This window comes from Filicampus tigris, chromosome 13 (genome assembly GCF_054856515.1).
Source record: "Filicampus tigris isolate MCC_2025a chromosome 13, RoL_Ftig_1.0, whole genome shotgun sequence".
Classification (NCBI taxonomy): domain Eukaryota; kingdom Metazoa; phylum Chordata; class Actinopteri; order Syngnathiformes; family Syngnathidae; genus Filicampus; species Filicampus tigris.
Genome location: NC_141229.1, coordinates 18142546 through 18166580, shown reverse-complemented (window position 1 = coordinate 18166580; position 24035 = coordinate 18142546). Strand labels below are relative to the sequence as shown.

Here is a 24035-nt window from a genome sequence, read left to right as displayed (position 1 = left end):
AATTCCAAGTGCTTTCCAACCTGAACGGACACAACATAAGCGTGACTTCAGGGCAGATCTACAAAGACATCACTTTGTGGCGGTGACAGCCAAATGTCAGATTTCAATTCCCCACCATTTAATATGAGGTAAAGCGGGTGGATAGCTCTTATTTTGTTCTCTTTTGCTGACATCGTCATTGCTACGAGCATAGAGGCTGAGCTAAGATTTAAAAATGCATACCAGCACAGTCCTCGATTTTCAAAAGAAGTGAAATTTGCATGCAACAAAAAATGACGGCTTGGGGTAGGGGAATGTCAGACTTAATAAAATTAAATGTAACTTACAGTAGATGGGTACTTGGTGATGTATAAATGAAACAATTTTCCAGAAAAGGTTGCCTGGATCCTGATCATTAAAATTGCACAGTCGATGCCTTTGCAACCCAGTTCTGCAAACTAGGCTGTACATTGCCCCAGAATGAAAGACTAACAAAAAGACAGACAATTTGTGCACAGAAAATGAGATAGAAGCAGCAGCAGCAAGCATGATTTTAATTGGCTGTTTGTGTTTCATCAGTCCCAAATGAGACAATATTTATGAGTTTGATCTTTCTGTGCTGCTACAAAAAAAAAAAAAAAAAAGAACAATGCAGCCCAATAGGATCCTTTATCTTTTCATTTCGTACATGCACTGATATTTTGCATGCACTATAGGATTCCTTGATGGAGCTCTGCAAGTTTTCATGTTGACTGCAAAAACGTACTGGTCATAGCACAATAGCATTTGCTGTTGTGGACCTAAGTAAGTTAAACAACAACAACAGAAACGTGTGTCATGTCTGCAATTATTAAGAAATATGCTACATTATGAGCACGTTTTTTTTTCTGAGCCAATTAGCCATATGGAGAAAAACATCAAGGCAAACAATCCTCATGACCAACATTAAGTTCAGTATCAGTATTACACAAATAAATGTAAAGAAAGACAATATCTATCTATCTACATAGAGTTGTGCTCATAAGTTTACATACCCTTAGGGCAGTCACATCCAAAGTCTGGCCCGGGGGCCAATTGCGGCCCGTGTTCAAATTTCCATTGGCTTGCAGCCTCTGGCATAAAATTAATAATGTGTGGCCCATCAGCACCGTTGACCACCATAAAAAATACACATGTACAAAAAAGCTACTTTATATTCCACCAGAAGATGGGTGCAGACATGTGGCCGCGCTCTCGTCTGCATTCGGAAAAAGGCTCCACTGCTTCTTTGAACACACCACTCTCAGAGTCGTGGTAGGCATCAGAGTGAATTTCCGATTGTACCGTTATGGCCGTACACCCACTGCCCCATAGACGCTGAGTGTCTGATGGGCAGGATAAAGCCCAGCATTTATCCAATGATCGTCCAGTTTCACAAAGTGGAATAACCCCGTCCAGCTGTGTAAAGCGCCATTCTGCTGCGAGCAATGAGAAGGAAGTCGTGTCAGTTACCTGCCATGAGCAGCTGATTCTAAACAAAAGATGACGGTATTTGAGCATGTATTTAGTCAAAATGTACAAACAGCAGTACACATTTCATCACTTTTTTTTCCATTCAGTTACATATTAGGGGTGCAACGGTACACGTGGGTGTATTAATACGTTTCGGTATGACATGTTCGGTTCGAGGCGGCACGGTGGTCGACTGGTTAGCACGTCCGCCTCACAGTTCAGAGGTCGTGGGTTCGATCCCGGCTCCGGCCTCCCTGTGTGGAGTTTGCATGTTCTCCCCGTGCCTGCGTGGGTTTCCTCCGGGTACTCCGGTTTCCTCCCACATTCCAAAAACATGCATGGTAAGTTGATTGGACTGTCTAAATTGCCCCTAGGTGTGATTGTGAGTGCGAATGTCTGTCTCTGTGTGCCCTGCGATTGGCTGGCAACCAATTCAGGGTGTCCCCCGCCCACTGCCCAAAGACAGCTGGGATAGGCTCCAGCACGCCCCGCGACCCTTGTGAGGAGAAGCGGTATGGATAATGAATGAATGAATGAATGTTCGGTTCGGTCCACTTGCGTCTGGTTCGGTCCACTTATTAGCGCGAGCTTACGCACGGGCGCTATTGGCTGTTGCACGCGGGAGAGGAGGGTGGCGGCACTAAAGAGGAGCAAACGAATACGCAAACAAGCTCGAAGGTCTCCCCGTACAATGCGGTCTCCTGTTTGGGAACATTCTGGCTGTCCTGTTAAAATCGCCGATGAGGAGAGGGATCGGCGGCTATGCTGTGGGTAGCACGTCCAACAGAATAACACTTAAAACAACATCATCCGACTTTGAATGTTTCTTAGACGAGGAAGCAAACAGTCTTTTGCGCCAAAAACAAAGTACAACAGCTCTCTCCTTCGTTCTCCGCTGCTCCTCTCACTAGCCGTACGATGCATTCATGAACCTCGGCAACATCACAACTAGCAAAACACGAATCCGACCACAACAATACAATACAATACAATTCAATTTTATTTATATAGTGCATTTCATAACAGCTAGAGCTGTAACAAAGATAACCCAATTCGTTACAATATGCTGTTGCACATTCAAAGATTTGAATGCCTAAAAAGTGTAATTTCATAAAGGGTTTAAAGTTACTATATTTCATTGTAAAAATAGTTTTAATATAGTTAGCAATAATTGTAACTGTTATTGTAAGTATTTTTTTCCATCACACAAAGTGTATATATGTACTGTAATGACAATTTGTCTTTAACTTGAATACTTAGATGTGTCATAGTCATAGGCTGTTGCTGCTGAATATTTAAAGATTAACAAAATTAAGAGATCTTTATTGTTAGTGTATTTTTTATCCTGGGGTAATTTCTTAGAATATCACCAGAATAGTTCACTTTTATTTATTTTTTCTAAAGAACATACCATTTATTTGTCGTCTTTTCAAAATAAACATTTCTTTAAAATCTTTTTTTTTAATTTTCTTTTACCGAAAATATACCGAACCGAAGTACAAAACACAATATACTCATGCCCTAAACAAAAATAAGCATCTACTGTAAATCTCTACACAGACATGCACACAACTAACCCAGATGCAGTTAATTTTACTTTACCAATGGATGTTCATACAGTCAGCCATTTTACATGTACTATTTTGCTGTATTTATTTTGTGTTGGACTAGGTACAGTGCTGCAAAAATGAATTTCCCTGAAGGGACAGTAAAGTTGTTTAAAGAGTTAAGTTGCACTCTCCCACTTGGCGACTTCATAAAAGATGCTGGTTTTGGGCAACTTTATCTGAGGTTCCTCTGCCCACGCACACCAGCAACCCCTCCAGTCCTGCATATTTCAGTGTCGCTAGCTCTGTAAAGACCGCGGTAAACTTAACACAAGTTTTTTCTTTGGCTCAAATTGTACATCTGTCTCTCTCATTCATACCAGAGGCAATTTTTGAAAAGTTAACATACTGAAGAACTAGACTTGAATGAATTGTATAGATTGCAATTTTACAGTTTTCTACAGGTACCATATTAAAAAATTACACAGTCTGTTAGGTCAATTGAAGACAAACTAAATTGCCCATGTACGTGATCTGATTTGAATGGTGGATTGTTTGCTCATATGTGTACCCTGCCTCTAACCCAGAGGACAAGCTGAAAAAGCATGGCTGGGTGTGTGTAAATGCTTTCAACAACACACAAGTAACAAACTGCACAGAACTATTCACAGGATTGTGAGGGTTACTTAAAAAATGGATGGGTGGGTGGGTGTATGGGCTAGGTAGGTAGGTAGGTAGCTAGGTAGCTAGGTAGGTAGATAGATAGATAGATAGATAGATGGATGGATGGATGGATGGATGGATGGATGGATGGATGAATGGATGGATAGATAGATAGATAGATAGATAGATAGATAGATAGATAGATAGTGGGGGTATGGAAAATATTCAGACCCTTTGAAATTTTTCATTTTCTGTGCAATTGCAGCCATTTGCCAAAATCAAAAGAGTTCATTTTCAAATCCAGTTTTCATTTTCAAATCCAGGTGTGAAAAACCTGTTCATCATTCCCAAGAAGACTCATGGCTGTGCTAGCTCAAAAGGGTGCTTCTACTCAATATTGAGCATAGGGTCTCAATACATATGACCATATGATATTTCAGTTTTTCTTTTTTAACAAATATGCAAACATGTCTACATTTCAGTATTTTTCCGTCAAGATGGGTTTCGGAGTGTACATTAATGAGAAATAAAATGAACTTTTTTGATTTTGGCAAATGATTGCAATGATGCAGAAAGTGAAAACAATTCAAGGGGTCTGAATACTCTCCGCACCCACTGTAGATGGATGGATAGTTGGACGGCTGGGTGATGAATGAAATTGCTGGGCGGTTGTTAATATGTTGTAACATGCAGCAACCACCCGCAGTGTTTCCCTCCATTCATTAATTTGTGACCTGCTTGTGATGAACGGCCGTTTCCTTTCCCCTGCCCTCCGGGGCTGGTTGGGTGTAGAGCGGTGCTGGCAGGTGGGCCCCACCTCCAACCGACTGGACTATATCAATGACACAACTCTAAAAAGTCACTGCAATGATATGTTGGGCGTCTGAGAGCCCCCTACTAGCAGGCCTGCTGAAAATATGTTAGAACAGCAAAATGAAGTAAACTTATCGATCAGGGCACGCAAGAAGAAGAGAAAACCCTGAAGGATGACGAAAAGAACAAAGAGATGGTGGTAAGTGTTTTATATGTCACACAAGAAAAGTAGTGGTGCCAGTTTGTCTGAGTATCACAATGTTGACCGCACGTTACTAGTTCACATTAAACAGCTGTCATTCATGCTCAAGCGCTGCCGTACACTTAAACCCAGAAGAGATAGTATTTCGTACTCCTCCTAAAATAACATTGTGTTATTTTGCAACAATTATTTTTATTGAAAAAAAGCAATAAAAACTGAAAATTGATTGCATTATATGCATTATAACGCAAAAGTTTTGCAACAAAACGCAATGGCGTTGCATTATAAAACAATCTTAAATATTCTTGTGATGTCCCCTCTGCAGTCTGATTGGTGTACAGTTTTTTTTGTAATGCTTGATAAAGAGCAATGAGTGATGATGTTGACTATGATAGTGTTACTGCCAAGATGCTATAGCTAGCTAGCTGCAATATGTATTTAACTTTTTATCTAAATGTAAAGGTTGTTTTAACTTCGCTTTAAATTACTGGTTGAGTCACTTTTACATGTGTTAACTCAGTACCAGATTTTTAAGACCCTCTGTGAAATGACACAAACATGTCATTGGGATAGAATGAATGCCATGTGTAGTAGAACAGTAATATTTTGTGAGGCTATAGGTGAAAAGTAAGTATCCAAAATGGGATTAAAGATCACTTTTAAGCCTACTCAGTGATTTATTTTGCTCAGTTCAAGATCATCACTGGTCTCTGTTGAGCTCTTGGTCACATGGGTCTTGTCCTGCTGCCTATCTGTCAAGTTTGATCACACAGGTATTTTGCTGTGCAGCCTGGTGGGAGCATGAGAGCAGGCAGCATCAGAGGTAGTTGTGGCAAAAAAGAGACTCAAAATGAGGCCTCTCTGTGATCCCCGTCTATAAGCTGCTTTGGTCTGCTGCTTTGCGCCTTTTCAAAGAGCTGGATCGGGCCATGGGCGCTATGCCTGACACTGAGGCCAGCAGGCAGCCGTGGGATGCGCATCGCGAGAATGAGAGGAAGAGAGCGACATAAAGGCAAACAGGTAGAAGAGAGAGAGGGAGAGAGCGAGCGCGAGAGAGAGAGAGAGAGGGAGAGAGAGAGAGGGAGAGAGGAATAAGTGCTTGAAAGAAAATCACAAGTACTTCTATTAGCCATGGGGCATCACTGAAAACACATACATTACACATGCTCATCTGCCAGAACCCCTTCCAGCAAAGTCTACCTAGGACTCATAGTTTGAGATTTTAGGCCCTTGACCAGTCATTGTTTATATCAATACAGCAACTTTTCACTATGTCCTGTTTGTCCCCAACACCTGTTGCTGTGCTTAAACCTAATAAACTGAGCCATTGTTTACCTCCCATGTGTTCTACATGTCCAGTAGAGTTTTCTACCATGATGACCAGGGGTGGAGCTAGGGCATTCCCACCAAATGAGTGGGTGCTTGTACGCAAACACCCCAGAATCAGACAAGAAAGTTGAGCAGAGAAAGACAGACATCATGAAGGTAGCACTTTAAAACTAAGATGCCGAATTTCACTTCTCAATTAGTGACATTCATCCACACATCCATTATCCAAACCGCTTATCCTCACAAGGGTCGAGGGCATGCTGGAGCCTTCTATACACAAATACCCTTCACGGTGTGGCTCTTCATCCAGCCTTGGGGCCAAATCACAGGCGGAGACACTTGAGAGGTGCGAGGTCAGGTTTTATACGAATGAGCCTCACTGCTACGTAAGAGTAGCATGGAAATTCAAAACTGCTTGTTCACTAGCACATATTTGGAAATAGGCAACTCACAAAAGATTATGGGTATGTTGGCATCCGGCTCGAAGGACCAAGTAAATGTCAGGCTTATGACAACCTAGAACACTTTAAACAACAGACAGAAAGGAAGACAAGGGAATCTGATTATTTTACTCGTAAGGAGAACAGACGGGACAGAGCTGTGCCAGTTACAATCTCCTACGGCTCTGGCACATTCTGCAGCCCCCGCTTTTTATTTTCTTTGGGTGATCCCTAATTGTATCCATAGAAATTGCTACTCTAAAGGGTGGGTGGAACATGTAGCATTGCGACAAACATTCCGAAGACAGTGTGAGTGTGTGAAAGTTCGTTGTTATTGTTATAATATGTCCCCAGGACTCATTGGGCAACCACGGGATGCTCTTCGATAAGAGCATTGTTGCTATTTTGCAGCTGCATCCTTCTCACATTCCACTTTCTTCAGAAACAACTTCCACTTACATGATGCAAGCAAGTTTATAATGCTGAATAAATGTTTTAAGATTCAAATAAAGGTAAATATTGGATAACTTATGTACAATTATTCTCACACTTTGTTTAATTTACAGTAATACAAGTACTTCAGATAGGCAGGCAATAAAGTGGCCCATACTATGTTCGTATGCCCACTTTAAATCTGAATTGAATGAGTTACTCTGATTATTTCCAGTATTATACATGGATGAAAAAAAATAAATGTACAATGTCTTGAATTATAGTTTGGCTGAGGCTGCTGGGTAAAAGCTAAAATGTAAATGATAGTATCCAATATGCTTCCAGGTTTAGCTGATGGATGTCTCCTAGGATTCCACAGTGATATTATGAGTCATCTCCAAAAACCTCCACTGCTGTTGTGGTTGAGCAAATCAATCCCATATGACAGCCTAACATTATTCGGGGCAAGATATTGTCCTGTGCTTGGATCTTTAGTCCCTGATGGCACTTACTGATGATGCCAGAAATATAGAAAAAGGGCATATATCATGATAAAAAGTGGGCTCATGAAAACGAGCCACCGTACAATACAGTATGTATGTAATTGATGCTAGATACTGTGCATTTGTCCAGTCTCCTTGAAGATTAAGGATTAAACAAATGTATGTAGTTAAATAATTTAGTACATAAATAAACTGTTCTGTCAAAATATTTACTTAACAACAATGATATCAAAGGCAGTCACCTTCACAGTCATCACCGTTATGTACTATACATAGGCCTAGTTATACTTGCACACACTGAGGAATAATAATGGCCGACAAGCCACAGGGTTGTATTTTCATTTGTCTTGGTCTTAAAGTTTCTATGCCATCAGAATCATTTTCCACCGTTTTATGCATAGCATAGGTCAAAATGAATCTGTGACATGGTTTAGGTTTGCTGTCTGTGCAGTTTGTGTATTGTATGTGTTAGATTAGACTTCTTTGGTACATACTTGGTTACATCCCACCCTGTTGACCTGGGCCCCCTGGCTTCATATCTAAAGCCAACAGTTGAATTGGACAGTGATCTAAAATTGGACCAGCAAATCAGTGCTGTTTTAAGTGCAGCTGCATTACTGTAATGCACTTTATTTTGGAGTCGGCAAGTCCTCTTTCAAGAGTCTCCAGTTGGTCCAAAATGCTGCTGCTCGCCTCCTGACTGGAGCTCAGAAGACGGAGCACATAAACCCAATTCTGGCCTACCTTCACTGTCTCCCGGCGTATTTTAGGGTTCATTTTAAGATGCTTCTATTTGTTTACAAGTCTTTAAATGGCCTGGCCCTGGCGTACCTTTCTAAGCTCCTCCCCTCCTGCGCACCTTCCCGAAGCCTCAGGTCTGAGAATCAGGCATTGCTCGAGGTGCTGAGGAATAAGCAGTGCCTCAGAGGGAATTGCGCCTTTTCTGTTGCTGGTCCTTCCCTTTGGAATCATCTTCCAGTAAATGTTATGCAAGCCCCCTCTCTGTCCATTTTTAAAACCCGTTTGAAGACACATTTCTATTCTTTGGCATTTGATTCGACGTAAGACTGACAGTTTTCTGTTGTTTTGCGGTGTCTATTGTATACAGTATTTTGTGTGTAATTTATTGCTTTCACTTCTTATATTATTGCTATTTTGTTGTTGTAATGTCAAGTGCTTTGTTACAGCTGTAGCTGTTGAGAAATGTGCTGTATAAATAAAGTTGTATTGTACTGTATTTTCCATGACTGGAAAATTGGTCAATCATTTTTTCAGGTTTTCCAGGATGCTTGGCAAGTTGGCAACCCTGTCTGAACCAAGCAATATAATTGATGAAAGACCAAAGCGAGATGGCGTACTACCAATCAGAGAAAAGCTGTTTTCCATATTGTAATCAAAGAGGCCAGCGATTAACTTAATCAACTTATTTATAGTTTAATTGTTTACTCACCCAATTTTGACTTGCGTTCATCAATCAGACTATATTCAAGAAAATTAAACTAAATCTTATTGTCTATCATCAGCTCAAAATTTACATTCATTCTCCAGTTAGTTAATTAAAACTGTAAATCAGTAAAACAGCAGAGCAGCCAAATGTTTAATAATACACTGTGCAAAAAAACATGTTTTTTATGGTCGTTTAGAATGTTAACATGAAGATGAGGTAAATCCTAAGATTAACATTACAAAAAACATCAACCTTGTCATGAAGTGTACAACCATCTTGGACACTCGATAGCATGAGAATCAATATTTGACACCGCAGTATCGGTTTTGTACCGTCAGAGATGCGTGATGCAATATATAGAACGGCAAGCACAGACACATGTCTGTCATTGTAGTTCCCTGTTGACAGAGAATCTCCTGAGGTTATCAGTCATTCGCAGAGATGCAAACTGCCCCCTTTTATTGCCTGTATATGAGTCACCATCAAAAGCATCAATGATGCCGGAATTGAAAGAATATTGGTGTTTTTTTGCAGTTCAGTGGTTTCTCTTGGGTGTAGCGCCAAAGTAAGGAAGTATCTCTGCTTGGAATTGCACTACGACATTACAACATTTTAGCTCAGCTCACTGGTGAATCATTGACTGATGATGAAATAAAATCCAGACAAATGCCAGAATTCCTGTCACTTAATGTTGGCTTTAAAGCGCTGAGACATTTACAAGTGCAGAACATAGTCCGTAACACATCAAGTCTTGATCAGCACTACTGTAACTCCGATAATTGAAACACTGTCATAATAGGGCAACCCATAATGTAGAGCAGGGGTGTCAAACTCATTTCGTTGTCTGGGGCCACATTGTAGTTATGGTGTCCCTAGGATTGCCGTTCTGACTGTGTTCCCATATAAATGTATGACCGCCTTATATTATCACATATACAAAACAAATTGATGGACAGCTAGTTTTAAAATTAGAAGCCGGAAGTAATTGTTTCTTCAATAATTTTTCAATTTATTTTGAAGGGGAGGATTGGTAAGAAATAACACATTGCAGTTCTCAGATCTCAGTGTTGTTAAAAGTGAAAACAATTTGCGAGAAACGTGAAGTTGACGCACATGATTTGCCTTCGCGGGCCACATAAAATGAAGTTGCGGGTCGGATCTGGACCCCGGGCCTTGACGTTGACACCTCTGATGTAGAGTGTTCTGCAAAATAGTCATTTTGAAAAGAACAAACAAATGGACATGACACATAGATGCACAAACATTTAATCAGTGTACTAAGTTGATCTAATCTTGTATATATATATATATATATATATATATATATATATATATATATATATATATATATATATATATATATATATATATATATATATATATATAAAATCTTGTAGATTTTATGTTGCATCATTTTTTTTCCAGATATTTGCATCTTTGCGGTATTATATCGGTTTTCCAAAATTTAAACAGTTCCTTAGTCTTAACAGTGTGCCTGTGACATATTAGTAAAAAAAAAAAAAACAACAAGATTTAAGGATTCAATCTGACTATTCACCCATTTCAAAGCCTGTTGTGCTAATAAATGCTGATTTGTTCAAACAACATCACTGTAACTCTGCTTAGTGTTTGTAATAGTGTTTTTGTGTCGTCACAATCTGGCAAAATTCTGAACAGCTTGCTTACAGATACATTTTTGGAAACAGGCAACAAAAAAGTTATTGGTTGTATGGTTTGACACTTGATGGGTAGAGTGTTAAAAGAGAGGTGAGAGATTTACATATAAAATTAATTAAAAAGTCACATTTTTACAGTGTCCCCTTTAAGATTCAGTTAAAAGCATATGCTTGGTGTTATTTATAGTGTTTGTAATGGACACTGGTATTTCTTAGCCACAAAATGCGAAGAATGGAATTTATACTTCCTCTCTCCCCATGGTAATGTACCAGAGGATTTTTGTTTTGAACCAAAAATTCTTGGCCCGGTATCTTGCGTGTCAATGGCTTTAAAGCAGCTAAAGAGATTATAGAGCACACCGCCTTGAGGCTATAGTTGAAAGCTCAGTCTGCATTCGCACACAGCATTCAGGCAAAGACACTGACACTCTGATGATGTCGCAACACAAAGGGATATGATAGATTTGTATCAACAAACAAAGCTGAACTACAGACAATTCATGTTTCTTATATGTACAGAAATCCCCTTAATAGAGACAACTGTGTTTGTTTAGAAGCTAGTAAGAGTTCCCTCAGCACAGTCGCCAAGCGCTTTCATGGGGATTTGTGGACTTTATCTTCTTGCTTAGGTTTATAAAAGTGCTCTTGTGACTGGGTGCCACACATGAAAGGTAATTGAACCAAAATGGTTTTACCATAATACAATCTTTTTTTTTTTTGTTTTATTATTTAGGCTGTTTTTTTCTTAACCAAATTGAGTAGTTACAGTTATTATAATGGTCATTTTAAGAACTAAAAGATAAAGCAACTTGTCTTTTAAAGCAATAGAATGCAAAACAATGGAATGTTGCAATTACAGAACTACTTATTTGCATCCTGTTTGTTTCACACAAAATCGTTATAAAACAGACACAGTTAGTAGTTAAGTAGTTTGACAAGCATGGCTAACCTTATGCCTTCACACACAAAATGTGCTAAAGAGAGATTTCAATGTTATCACACTATCATTGCAGGGTGTCTTGTCCTCAGATAAGCCACTTAAAAGACAAAACATCACAAGCTAGTGAGCTATCTCTGACAGTGGTGTTCTACTGAAAATGGAATGGAACCTCCAATTAGCTAACTTATGCGGCGGTGACCTACAAGTCCCTAAGCACAGCAAATCGGGTACTGAACCAACAATCACATTCTTGACAGTGGCCGAGCAGCAATGTTCATAAATGTAATATTGAATATGACCTTATTTTTGAATAAAATGGAATGAGACTCACATTTAATATGATAACAATTGCCCAATACCATTACCAATGTTTTAAGGGTGAAGGTGTGAAAACCATTAAAGAGGAAGTCAACCCAAACATATTTTTTTCCAGAATATGTTCTATGCAGGCCCACTACTTGAAACAAGACATTCTGATCAATATTGTGTTTGTGGAATATGAGAAATCTACCCATCTCAGGGGGTGACCATTTTGTCACTTCTGTTGACTGAAAATGACTGAAAAGTTGCTCAGGCCGCAGGTAACGACCAATCACGGCTCACCTGTTTTCTGAAGCTGAGCCACAGGCTGGGCTGTCCTGTAGCATAATCCATGGTATTACATGCGTTGAACCACTAGAGGGCAGATTATGCCTGTGAGTGTGGTTTCGCAAAAGAGAACAGTAGTCTTTCTTTTTAAAAGACAACACGTCAGTTTGTACTTGACTTGGTTAGGGACGATTACAGGGACGGATGAAAACCCACTTCCGTCCTTGCTTAGTACGTACTTAAAAAAAAAAAAAACGTTTCCTCTGTCCGCCAAAATGAGCGGACCGTTCCGTCCCTGTGACGGAACGCCCACCTCTGCTCAAAGCGGCTACTTAGCGAGGACACTACGACTGTCAATCGTCAAGAAAAATTCACATGCACATTCCTACTCTAGTTCACTTCAATCTGTAAAAATATAAAAACGATCAGCAAAATAATTTGGGTATTGTGGAGGTGGTGGTAATATTTTTACTAATAGGATGTCACATTTAATGTCAATAAAATTCAAAATATTCTGCCAAATTAATTTTCACAGGTTGAAGTGGACAAGAGTAAAAAGGTGCACATGAATTTTGGTGGCGATTGGTCAACTTTTACAGACCCTAGGGCACAGAATGTGACAAACCAAGCCACAAAACAAATTTACAATACTTGCCTCTTACTTCACTGACATAGTCCGGCTGATGTGTCTCCTCTTGATTTTGGGGCGTTGCAACTTGTGTAAAATTTTTCACCCCAAAAAAAAGCTTTTTAGGGGGGATTTTAGTGCTGACATCATTTTTACATGCAGACCTATTGCTGTAAGTGGCAATGTACAGCCCAATCAAGTTTGTGTTTAATAATTGACTGATTGTATGAAATGGATTGTCGCTTGATGCTATTGTGGAAAATGGAATTGCCCCTATATGTGATTGTGAGTGCGAATGGTTGTTTGTCTCTGTGTGCCCTGCGATTGGCTGGCAACCAATTCGGGGTGTCCCCCGCCTACTGCTCGAAGACAGCTGGGAAAGGCTCCTGCACTCCCCGTGACCCATGTGAGGATAAGCGGTATAGACAGTGGATGGATGGATGAATTTTTAAAAAGAGAGAGAGAGCAGGAAATGTCCAATGTTCAACCCTAGATAAAACATAATCTCTTTCAGTGGGAGATAAAAGTGAATGACAGATACGTCAAAGAATCATCACCATCATCATGCAAGACACCGTACATGACTTCAGTAAATCTTACTAAAACTGATTGCTCATAATAGTGGTGATGGATTGTGGAACATATATCCATCCATTTTCTATACAGCTCATTACGACTAAGGTCACAGGTCAGTCTTGCCAATTAATCAAAATGCAATTGTGATTTTGGCTTCTCACGATCATAACATTATATGGAAGAAAAACGATTAATGTGCTGAATGGCGCCGTGTGCATATGCCGTGTGGAAACTAAGATGCAAGTTGTCCTTAAAATGTGTTGGCTCAACTAAATCGTTATGTCCACCTTTGGGGGTTCTATTCTATATGTGGAATACAGAATGCTCTACATTCCATGGTAGACTCATACAAGTGGGATACAGGTACTGCATGTGCTCATTGATCAAAAATGAACAACCCACAAATTGTGCGGTTGTGCTTTTTCAACAGGCTCCGCTGAGACGTGTGCCCAGGTAGCGTCAACAAATAGCAAGCACCAACATGAAAAAGAAACATTAAAAAAAACAAAACGTGTTTTTTATTATTCGTTGTCATTATTCATTAATGTGTGTAATTAAAGAAGAAACACGAAAATGAATAATGATTGCGGTTTTTTTCTAGTTAGTTTTCTTGTTGTCGGTTACTACTTGTTGACGGTGCCTCGGCACTGCCTCTGTGTCACTCTTCATAAGAAACAACGGCATATTCCTCGCTTCGATGACAAGCAGATGTGTTAAAAATCAACTCATATGAGCTTGTAGCTTGTTGGCTACGTCACTGTGGTTGTATTTTCTTGCATTTTAACATGTTTTTGAATCGACAAATACACAGCCTTTTAAAGTGCACTCATTCACCACCCCAAACATGGCGGATGATGACGTCGTGTACGGGCCCTATATAAACACTCTGAAAAACGTGGGATCTCAGCTTCACATTAGCTGTGCCAATACCAATCTACCTTAGAATACACGTGTATATTCTACTATTGAAATGCTATTCCACTCCATGGACTTTATAAAGAGAATTCACTGCGTGTTTTAAAATACTTGGCCAATAAATATGATTCTGAATGTCACTTTGTTCCCGAATGTGTCTCTTGGAACGGAATGCCGGCTTGACCACGGATAAATTCACGTAAATTCAAATGTGCAGTACTCAAGTATGATATATTCAGACATCACAGAAATACTTTAAAATGGTAAATTAATAACCTGAAGTTGTTGTCAAACAGTAGTGCCAATCATCTTTCAGCAGCTGGAAATGAGCGACCCTTGGCGTCATGCAAAGTGTGGCTGTCACACACAACAGAGTGGCTTTTTATCTTGAGACATGCAAATGCTTTGTCATAAGGTCAAAAGCACCCATCATAGTGTATGAAATCTGCATTTCATTTAAATGAAATGCAAAAATTTCAGCATTAGTAAAACTGGAGTGTTACCATCTCACTCGCACTTATCAGAAGTGATATTTCTGAGAACATCAGCTGTTTGTTTGTCTTTTCACCCATGCTAATTCTAACTGTTGAAATGTGTTTAGACTGCCAATCACTTGTCCACATTTTGTTTGTTGCTATTCATTTATTCAATACATCAGCCATTATCCACACACTACATAAGTATCGCTTTCTTTTTATTTTCATTTTATCTTGACAGGTATTGAAGATAATGGAAAGGACATAGGGCAAATTAAGGCTTTTATGTGATGAATTATAAATGGAGCTGTAACACCTTAATGACATCTAAAGAGCGAACAAACAACTCATGTGACAACAATACGAGTCATTTATAGACAAACAGCACCCTCTTTCCTTCTTACGAAACAACATCTTCATAAGAATCAAATCTGACAGTCTATTTGCCCCTTTAGGACTAAATTATATTATGTTTCCCATTGTTGACAAAGTCAATTTCCAATAGCCATCCATCCATTTTGATCCTGGCATAACTGAGGCCTATTCCAGAGCCTGCCGCGGATAGTGGGCACGCCCAAACCATCGCGTATGCAACGAGTATCTAGCGAGAGGAAGCTGGTCTCCTGGAGAGCCAGGTTCGAATCCCGACCGGAGTGCAAATAAACGTCACTTACGTGCCCATATTGTTCAAATGTTGATTTTTAAGCATTCTAAATTCAGTTTATTGAGAATTCGAAGGCATTAAATGACCAAAGTGGTTTTGTTTTATATCCTTTTTTTGTAATGTTGTTGTCATAGTATTAAAAATTCCATGAAAAAACATTATAAATCCAAACACTTTGTGTGAGAATGGGTCATTTACAGCTCATTTGCCATTCTATTGATGTGATTTTCTAACAATTTGGTAATTTTAAAAGACGTGCATAAACGTTTAAAAACATTTTTTTCTCAGAGCGGATTAGCTTTTTAGTCTACTCCATTTATTTTAGGCTTTATTGTATTTACTCTAAACTAATTGCACTGAACGAATAAGAGGTTGAAACGAAACCTGTTTAAACACCGATTTTTATTCACAAAGAACATGCACTGCCTGACTGTACAGTATACAAAAATCACATTCAGCAAGAATGAACATGAGGAAAAAAAAATACTACAATGAACTTCAGGAACATTACACCCATACAGAGTCAGTATTAACATACACAGACTCACTGTATTTTGTAATATTAACATAAACAATATTCTACAATATGTACATAAACTGCACACAACCACGCAATCACGTCCGACCCTACCGCCATCGCTGCCGCTCTGTGTCATAAAAGGGGGATGCCTGAAATTCTGACCAGGTCATCTCCCTGTCCATACCCTTGTCCTTGTATGGAGTGTAAACTTTGGTTGGGCAGTAAATGTATTTGCCCGCATGTCCCGGGAAGGCTATATGAATGTCAGGGCTGTCAGGTCCTTGCTTTAGCACCTGACGGCAGGAACGACAAAGACGGACGCTTTGAGGAGTCGAGTCCCTTTTCCTCTTCTTCTCAGCCTTTGCATCCAAACGCTGCCTGGTTGCTGCCATCTCTCGCTGGAAAAACTCAAGAGGCCGCAAACGTTTGGAAAGGCAATTTTGGATCGGAGTGCCCCTCGGCAGCATACGTGGCGTGTACCTTTCGAGAGCAGTAAAAGTACCTCGTTGACCCTTGCTGGTAAAAGAAGTGGACGGTCGAGCTGTCCGTCTCAAACTGAGACTTGGCTGTCCACAGGCCACGCAGGTCTTTATGCGTCTCTTTGGTGCCGCCTGTGGTTGCTGCTTAAGATGCTTGTCCAAGACCTCCTCTATGATTTTAGTAATGGAGTCTTTTGTCAAGGGCAGTCAGGGCTGAGAGGGCTCGGGTTGCGCTGGCGGATTGACAACGGCGGGCTCCATCTTCACTACTGGAACACTGGCTGTCCGGCTACCCTCGGTCAATGAGTGCCACAGGAGCCGCGTGTCTTGTACACATTCCGCACTAGTGTTCATAGAAGAGCTCGCATTCAAACTTTGCTCTGTGCTTCACGTAGCCGTAGCGGGATATGTGGAGCTTGGTGGTGGGGTGTAGCAGGCTTTCAGACATGGTAGCGCACTGGTGAACTATGGCTGCGTAGTCCTTGTCCACCAGCGATGGCATGTCCTTCTGTCCACGGTGCTTGGCCAGCAGGTGGTCGATGGCAACCGTCATGGGTGTCATCCCAACGCGTATGAACACCCGCCTTCACGGGTCCAGTGCGGGCACTGCGTGCCATAATGGGCGGCAGGGGTGGCATGGAGGTTAGAGGAGATGGTGCTGAAATGCAAGATTGTGAAAAACACCACTGCATTAGACACTGCTTAAACACAAGTAATGAAATTAACCTCTCTTTCACATCCAACTTACCTCTCACTGCTTCCAGCTCCTTGTTGTCTTCTACCTTAGATGCTACTACGCCCAACAAGTGCGGCAATAGCGGCAGCTCTGTCTCTACCGGCTCTGGAGGAGGGGTGACAACAGGCACCAGCTCCGCCGACAGAAAGCCTGGCTCTGCTGCATCTTCAGCTTTCTGGGCCTTGTGCTTGGTCACAGCGAAATTGGAAAGTACTCCGGCCGACAAGGTGACTTTCCTGGCCACTTTCCTGGTGTGGTCTGACCTAAAGACTTGGCCGAAGGTGCCCTGGAGCAGACTGCTCCAGGCTTGATGGCTTGCTCCTGACGTGTGTACTCATCAAGGAGGCAGTCTATCAGGTAGTGGGTGGACTATGGACACGCCCCTCCAACCTTCAGGCTCATCATATGAAGCAAACAAGGGTCGGGATCACAAAAAACAATCAACAGTAGCACAACATTTGTAAATTAAAGGGTGATAACTTGTAAATCAAAGTGGAGGCAGCAAGTCGTCACCTGTATTGCCCTCCTCCCCTGTGAGCGCCTGGGGTGAGGGGGAAACTTGAGCCAGCACTGGTCCCTATCAAACACAACAGATGTTTTCTTATGCTTGTAACAGCAACATGGCATGACACTGATGGTTAAACACAGCAATAGACACACCTGGAACCGCCTCAGGTCGTTGAGCCGTCCCGGAGGAGGCTTTCGTCGATGGCGCCAAGAAGGCAAGCTCTCGAGGCAGGGGCACAGGAGTCCTCTTTCCTCACACAGACTTTGATGTGCACGCTGTAGCAATATGTAATATTAACACTAATTTAAAGCAACTAATGTTTCACACACAGTAGCTTACCGCCAGAGCTGGGCAGTCCGACCGGTCCGGCCCAGGGACGAACTGCCGGATGCTCATTTTTGGGGCAGACAGGTGGGGGGTGACAAATTTAAAAAAATGGCTGGACTAAGCATGGCCGGAAGTGGATTTTAGTCCGGCCCACTAATCAGCCCTCATGCGTGTGACGTGCTTGCGAGGCGGCCAAATTTAATCTCAGCCTACTCGGTGAAAGGCTTCTTTTTAGGCGTCTTTCAAAACAACTTGTGTCCGGGAGTATATTAGTATACTCAAGTATGGCACATCATGTACTTTCCTACTTCCGGAAATACGCCGTAGCAAAACTGCTGTGTAGTGGTTTGTTGGCATGCTTTTATTTTGAAGGCCGGGAAGTATGGAAAACAAGTAACTTGTTGAATGCTCGCAGACTTGTCGTCTGTTGGACCCAAATAATTATACAATATGACAAAACCAACCCCAGGGCTCGCAATGGAAGTTAGTACACGCAGCTGGGTAAGTACGTGAGTAAGTGGCGCGTTTGAAGCGTGTCCGCAGCGGGTTTGAATAGTAAATTAGCCAGCTAGTTGTCTTTAAATAAACCTCTTCCATTAGCATCTCTCCCGCGGGGCAATCATGCGTGTTTTATTTTGGTTTTTTTGGGAGGGGAGCGGAGGTCGGAACGGGGCGGGGGGCGACAATGTTTATGAATATGGCCGGGGGGTCGCGGCCGGAAGGGTACCCAGGTCAAGGGTGGAGGGTCACGGCCGGGCGGGTAAAAAAGGAAAAAAGGGTCAAGTGCCCAGCTCTGCTTACCGCCAACAATGGGTGTCTGCAACTCTGTAGGTCTGGAGACCGAGGCACGAGGACCTGGAAAAGAAACTTGAAGTTATTTCCAAATCTAAAGGTCGTTTCCACAATTAGGGTAGGGGTGATGTGTAGAGTTAATATGAATTAACATTGTTGACATGACACGCTTCTCCCATCTACCATTGCATTGCACAAAAAGTATTTTACATGAAAGCAATGCAACATAAATATTTAAAATGAAAGAAGTGATTAGAAATTAAAGTTATTGGAATTATATAAAATTATATTTTTAACAAAAAAAAATTATTTACAAAAACAAATTTGACCAGATGGGGGAAGCAATTCAACAAGATGAAAAATGCTTGCATTCCAGTGATAAAATATGTACTCACCTTTCTTGAGCGGCTATCAATTCATAGAGAACACGGCCAGAACGTGGCCAGCGACAGAACACGGGAAGAATGTGGTCCAGAACAGGCAAGCAGAACATTTAAGGCGAGGTTCAGGCTGTGGGCACAATTCAACAACCAGAAAGAACCGTGCACCACTCGAGAAACCGTCTGGAAAACATTGCTGTTGCTGACAATTCTGATGGGGAAGGAGGTGCTGTTGCTGTGGGTGGAGGGAGAAAGAGAGACAGAGAGAGAGAAGCTGTGAAATACATAACAGAATACTCTTAACTTTCAGCAAGTTTGGTACGTGTTCAAGTGTGCAATGCTCATACAGTTCTTGCCCTGCAGCTTGGAAGGAGAGATGTCCAGCATGGCCCTCTCCATCTCCAAGTCCTCCTCCATTCCTAATTAAATGAAGCAAAGAAAAAAAAGGAGTATGCCTCATTTAAGTTGTGAAAACCCGCAAAAAGGTGCATGGATAAAAATAATGGTAAAGTTAATTTATAGAGCACTCCTCGTAAATTAACATGCAGCTCAAAGTGTTTCACATGTAAAAATGTAACATTTAAAATGACATTGATCATTGGTTGATACCGATTGTCTTTAACAGCACCGGAGCAGATAACTAAGTGTTCATTGCAGCAGTTACAAACTACATAAACAAACAAAGAGAAACTACCTGGCGCATCCCCCGACGCAGAAGTCGGAGTCGCTCGGGACCGTTGCCTTTTCAGGTAGCGATGCAGGCGGTACATTTTGGTGCCAGAAGCGCACCGCATCTGCAGGATGAAATCCGCATAGCCATCCTCTCTGGACTCCCACACCTCTTTCCAGGTGCTCTTCGCCCGAGTACCAAAACTCATCATCTGTGACTGGAGTGGGTACTCTCGTGGCTCCAGTCTCATACTCCAGGAGGGCCTTCACCACAGGAAACATAAGGGCATAGGAAGTGAAACATTGAAGACTGTCCTTTTTTTGCTGTCAGTTACAGTCAACCCTGCTTCTTCCTCCTCCTGGAGGCTCTTAAGTAAATATATATTGTAGCCCAGGTCATTTTCAAGGAGCCACCTGAAGCACTTTCCTTTATATTTCCTGAACTGGAGGCTGTATTGATCAAGCAGCTCCTTCTTGTCTGTGGCATCCCCGCCACGGTACCGCACCACGTTCAAGGCTCTCTCATGAATTTGATCCATTCCAAGAGCAGGCGACTTGTCCTGAAGAGATGGGTCATCCTTAATGCACCTGGCATCCGCAGAAGGCTCTAGTCTGCGGTAGCCAAGTGACCCCTTGCGGAACACAACTTGGACCCTCCCAGGGAAGAAGTTTGTTCCAGACATCTATAAAGAAATAAAATGCTCTTTATCATAAAGCACATCTTACATTGTCACGTTTATTAAAGTGGAAATGAATAGACAAATATAATATTCATTCTTAGTAAAACTGTGTTCACCTTCCATACAAAGTAAAACAAGAAAATCACTTTTAGAAGAAATAAATGTTTACACTTATGGTCTACAGCCTCTCCCCTCATTCCCCTTCACTGGCTCTCACTCTCTCAAATGTAAACATCTCCCCCCTCTGCCCAGTCGTTCAAATGAAAAGGTTCGCAAACACCCAAAATGCTCAGCATACGATAGTATATTGATTTAAGTTCAAGTGGAACCTAACAAAATCGAATCACAAACGCCGTAAAAAGCAAAACCAATCATTCAATGGTTACAATAGCTCATTCACAATGTAACTTTAAAAAATATATTAACTTATGAGGAATCTTACCATCAAATCGCTTTGAACTCCGATGTTTTCGTAGAAGACTGGAAACACTGCTGCAAGCCTTCAAGAAATGGCGTCGAGCATTTTTCAAATAGGCCGCTGTTAGCGTAAACCTCCTGTCCAAAACGTGCCCGCAGCGCCACCGCCAAAAGAATAGCGCATCGGTAGTGATTTTAGGATACAATGGTAGTGAACGGCAATCGTTTTAGAGGCCGTTTAGCTAAACCATCCGCGGCCTCCGCACGGGTTCCAGGTGATTGTGACTGAAAGTGGGACAATACACTGGATCGATTCCCAGCCAGTGCCTCGACACCCAACCACTATGGCTCTCTCGTTCTAGTCCCAAGTCCAGATAAATGGTAGGGTTTGGACATGACGGGCAAAAATTGCACATGTGTGGGAAAAGCCTAAAGTCACAATCCTCCAGTAAAAGAACTGTAATTCAGTGCTTTTTCTGTTACTAATTAAAGTGATTATTACAGCCTCTGCAATCATTTTTCTCAGACAATAGATGAGAATTTAAGGCACGTGAGAATTCGCTAAAATGATTGGACAATATCTGCCCAGTCAGATTTGTACGGCAGCCGCAGGACGTTCATTTGCTTTCCAACCAAAAGGCATTTTTTTGAAGGATTCTAGATCGTATCTCAAAGCTGTTACTTAATAAGACCACTGTGCTTTCTCTCTGCATGATTGTGATGCAGAGGCATCCCGCCAACTGCAAAATATTGTTAGGTGGTGTCTGTGTGTGGAGGGGGTGTGGGGGTTACTTGCTATGTAATTAAATTGCCACCTTGGGTTACATCAGGCAAACTGGTGTTTATTAGTATCGTTGCACTTGTTCTGACACCATAGGGATCAAGTGAGTCAGAGGGAGGCAGCAAGGTGCCAAGACAAGCCCTTATCATGCCTCTGCAATCTACTCAATTTGCTGAGGGTCTGATATAATATCTTGGAGGAATTTCATATCATAAACATGTTTGTATTTTATTAACGGAGGTGCCTTTGATGATGTATCATTCATTATAATTAAAGGGGTGCCCACATTTGAGATTCAAGCATTTCTCTGACTATTAACTAGGGATGGGCATTTTACTGAATTTTTCTTTATTGACAAAAGAATAGAATAAGTCTTTGTTCATCCGGCATTGGGGAAATATTCCAGTTTTAAAGAACAAAGTAGACAAGAACAAAACACATGAACAGCAATATCAAAGAATGACAACTCAAACTATATGCATATTTATAACATCACGAAATGAGACCGGACATAAGTGTGTGTGGCAACCATACGTGAATAATAAATACTATACAAGCAGATGTTAATGCCAACCTGGATGTGTTTGTTTATGTGAGAGTACATTTATAAGAGTGTGTGTGTATATATATGATAATTACTGCAAAATCATAGGAGAACCCTATAATGCAGTAAGGCTCACAGTATTGCAAGAACAACGTTCACAATATTCACAATGTATTTGGGCCGAGAGGCGCACATAGAAAAGTAGAAAGGGTTCTCCTTTTCTTGCTGACAGAGCTTCTCAATAGCTGCATCAATAATGGGGCAATGCCCACAATAACAAAACATCCGCAAATTTGAACTTGAAGTGTCTCTGTCAGACAGTGAGACCGTGATAGTTAGATGGAGGGTGGTATCAGATACTCTGCAACACCTGTGCACCAGAGGTACAGCTGTATTCCACTCAGATTCACTTCTATTGAACAGGGGCAACGGCTGGAATCAAAGGCCGTAGATCTGTCATCATTAACCGACCGTTTGATGACAAACTGTTCATCAGAGCTATCGCTTTCAGGAAATAGCCCTGGGATTTGGCTTTCCGGGGGACACTTGTACAATGAGCATTGCTAAAGGAGGTAGCCTGAGGCGCTTGCTGTCAGCTCATTGTCACTAAAAACAGCTGTTAACATTAAATCTAACAAAATCATTTACAAATGTGGCTACGTTTCATATGTTGCGGCCAGCTTCACACACCAAATATTTTGCCAATCTTTCGACAGGAGCTTTGTGTTGTATAACCTTGAATTCTATCAACTGACTAAACATCCTTTTTCTTGAAGTTTGTCTTGTTCAGTATAGTTTGTCTTGGGGAGTACACACACATATGTACATAAGTAAAACATTTCAATTTCACCACTATATTTATACATATATATATATATATATATATATATATATATATATATATATATATATATATATATATATATATATATATATATATATATATATATATGTGTGTGTGTGTACATATATATGTACAGTATATTAGTGCTGTCAAACTTATCGTGTTATTGGGCGGTAATTAAATGTTGTAATTGATCGCGTCGAAATATTTGACGCATTTTTAACACATGCGCAGAATGACTGCCCATGCATAATCCCACTCAGTGCAGTGCAGTGAGCAGCAGAGCGGACGTGTGCGTGCTTTATAGCAGGTAGGTCCTCTGGGTGGGGAATTCATATAATTAAAAAATACAGATGGAACAATATATAAGCAGGTAGTCATTTGCACTCATTGCAAATGGTGACATACAGTTTCCCCCGGCTCGCGGATGTCGCCCGCGGGAGTATAAAGAAGCATTTCGAAAGAAGAGGGCAGGTTTAAATCTCAGAAATGTGAGTAAATTGGTTTGCCTCAGCGACTGAGGATGAGTAGAGAAGAGGGCTGTCTTGTTTTGTGTGAAAAAAGTCAGTTAATCCAACACACCCGTGCTGATAATTGTACTGCTTCTCAATCACTCTCATAGTAGAACAGAGCATAACACTCACCCATCATATGAGCCAATCACTTTCGTGTGCACTTCAGGAACCACTCGTCCAAGTGAAAAAATAAACACTAGGAATATGACAAGGGCCACATATATATATATATATATATATATATATATATATATATATATATATATATGGTTAGGGTTTGATTTTATTGCACTGTCAAATGACTAAGCATTCAATGCTAATTCAAAGCATTCTTTTGCTTCCTCCACTTAGTCTCACGTGCTGACTTGATCCGACCCCTGAGAGCACATACACAAAGATGGCAATTTTAAGAACGACATTATAATATGGTTTCATAACTCTGTGTCTGAATGTATATTCATATGTGTACAAGGCTCAGAGAAAAATTGACACTGTTACATTTAGTCTACATTGATAACCACCATTCCCACAAAA

General features: G+C 41.0%; 2 protein-coding genes across 2 annotated transcripts in view; both read right to left on the bottom strand.

Moving 5' to 3' along the window:
* Positions 1-24035, bottom strand: part of alk (ALK receptor tyrosine kinase) — a 452952-nt gene that overhangs the window by 360801 nt on the left and 68116 nt on the right. The window lies entirely within an intron of this gene.
* Positions 15713-20913, bottom strand: LOC147137811 (uncharacterized). The gene is made up of 8 exons (XM_086049010.1): positions 19746-20913; positions 19399-19470; positions 19067-19286; positions 18681-18734; positions 17705-17827; positions 17558-17621; positions 17057-17434; positions 15713-16966 (listed from the first exon to the last, which is right to left on the bottom strand). Exons 1-3 carry the CDS (start codon positions 20000-20002, stop codon positions 19088-19090), a joined length of 528 nt encoding a protein of 175 aa, XP_085905136.1. The 5' UTR covers positions 20003-20913; the 3' UTR covers positions 15713-16966; positions 17057-17434; positions 17558-17621; positions 17705-17827; positions 18681-18734; positions 19067-19087.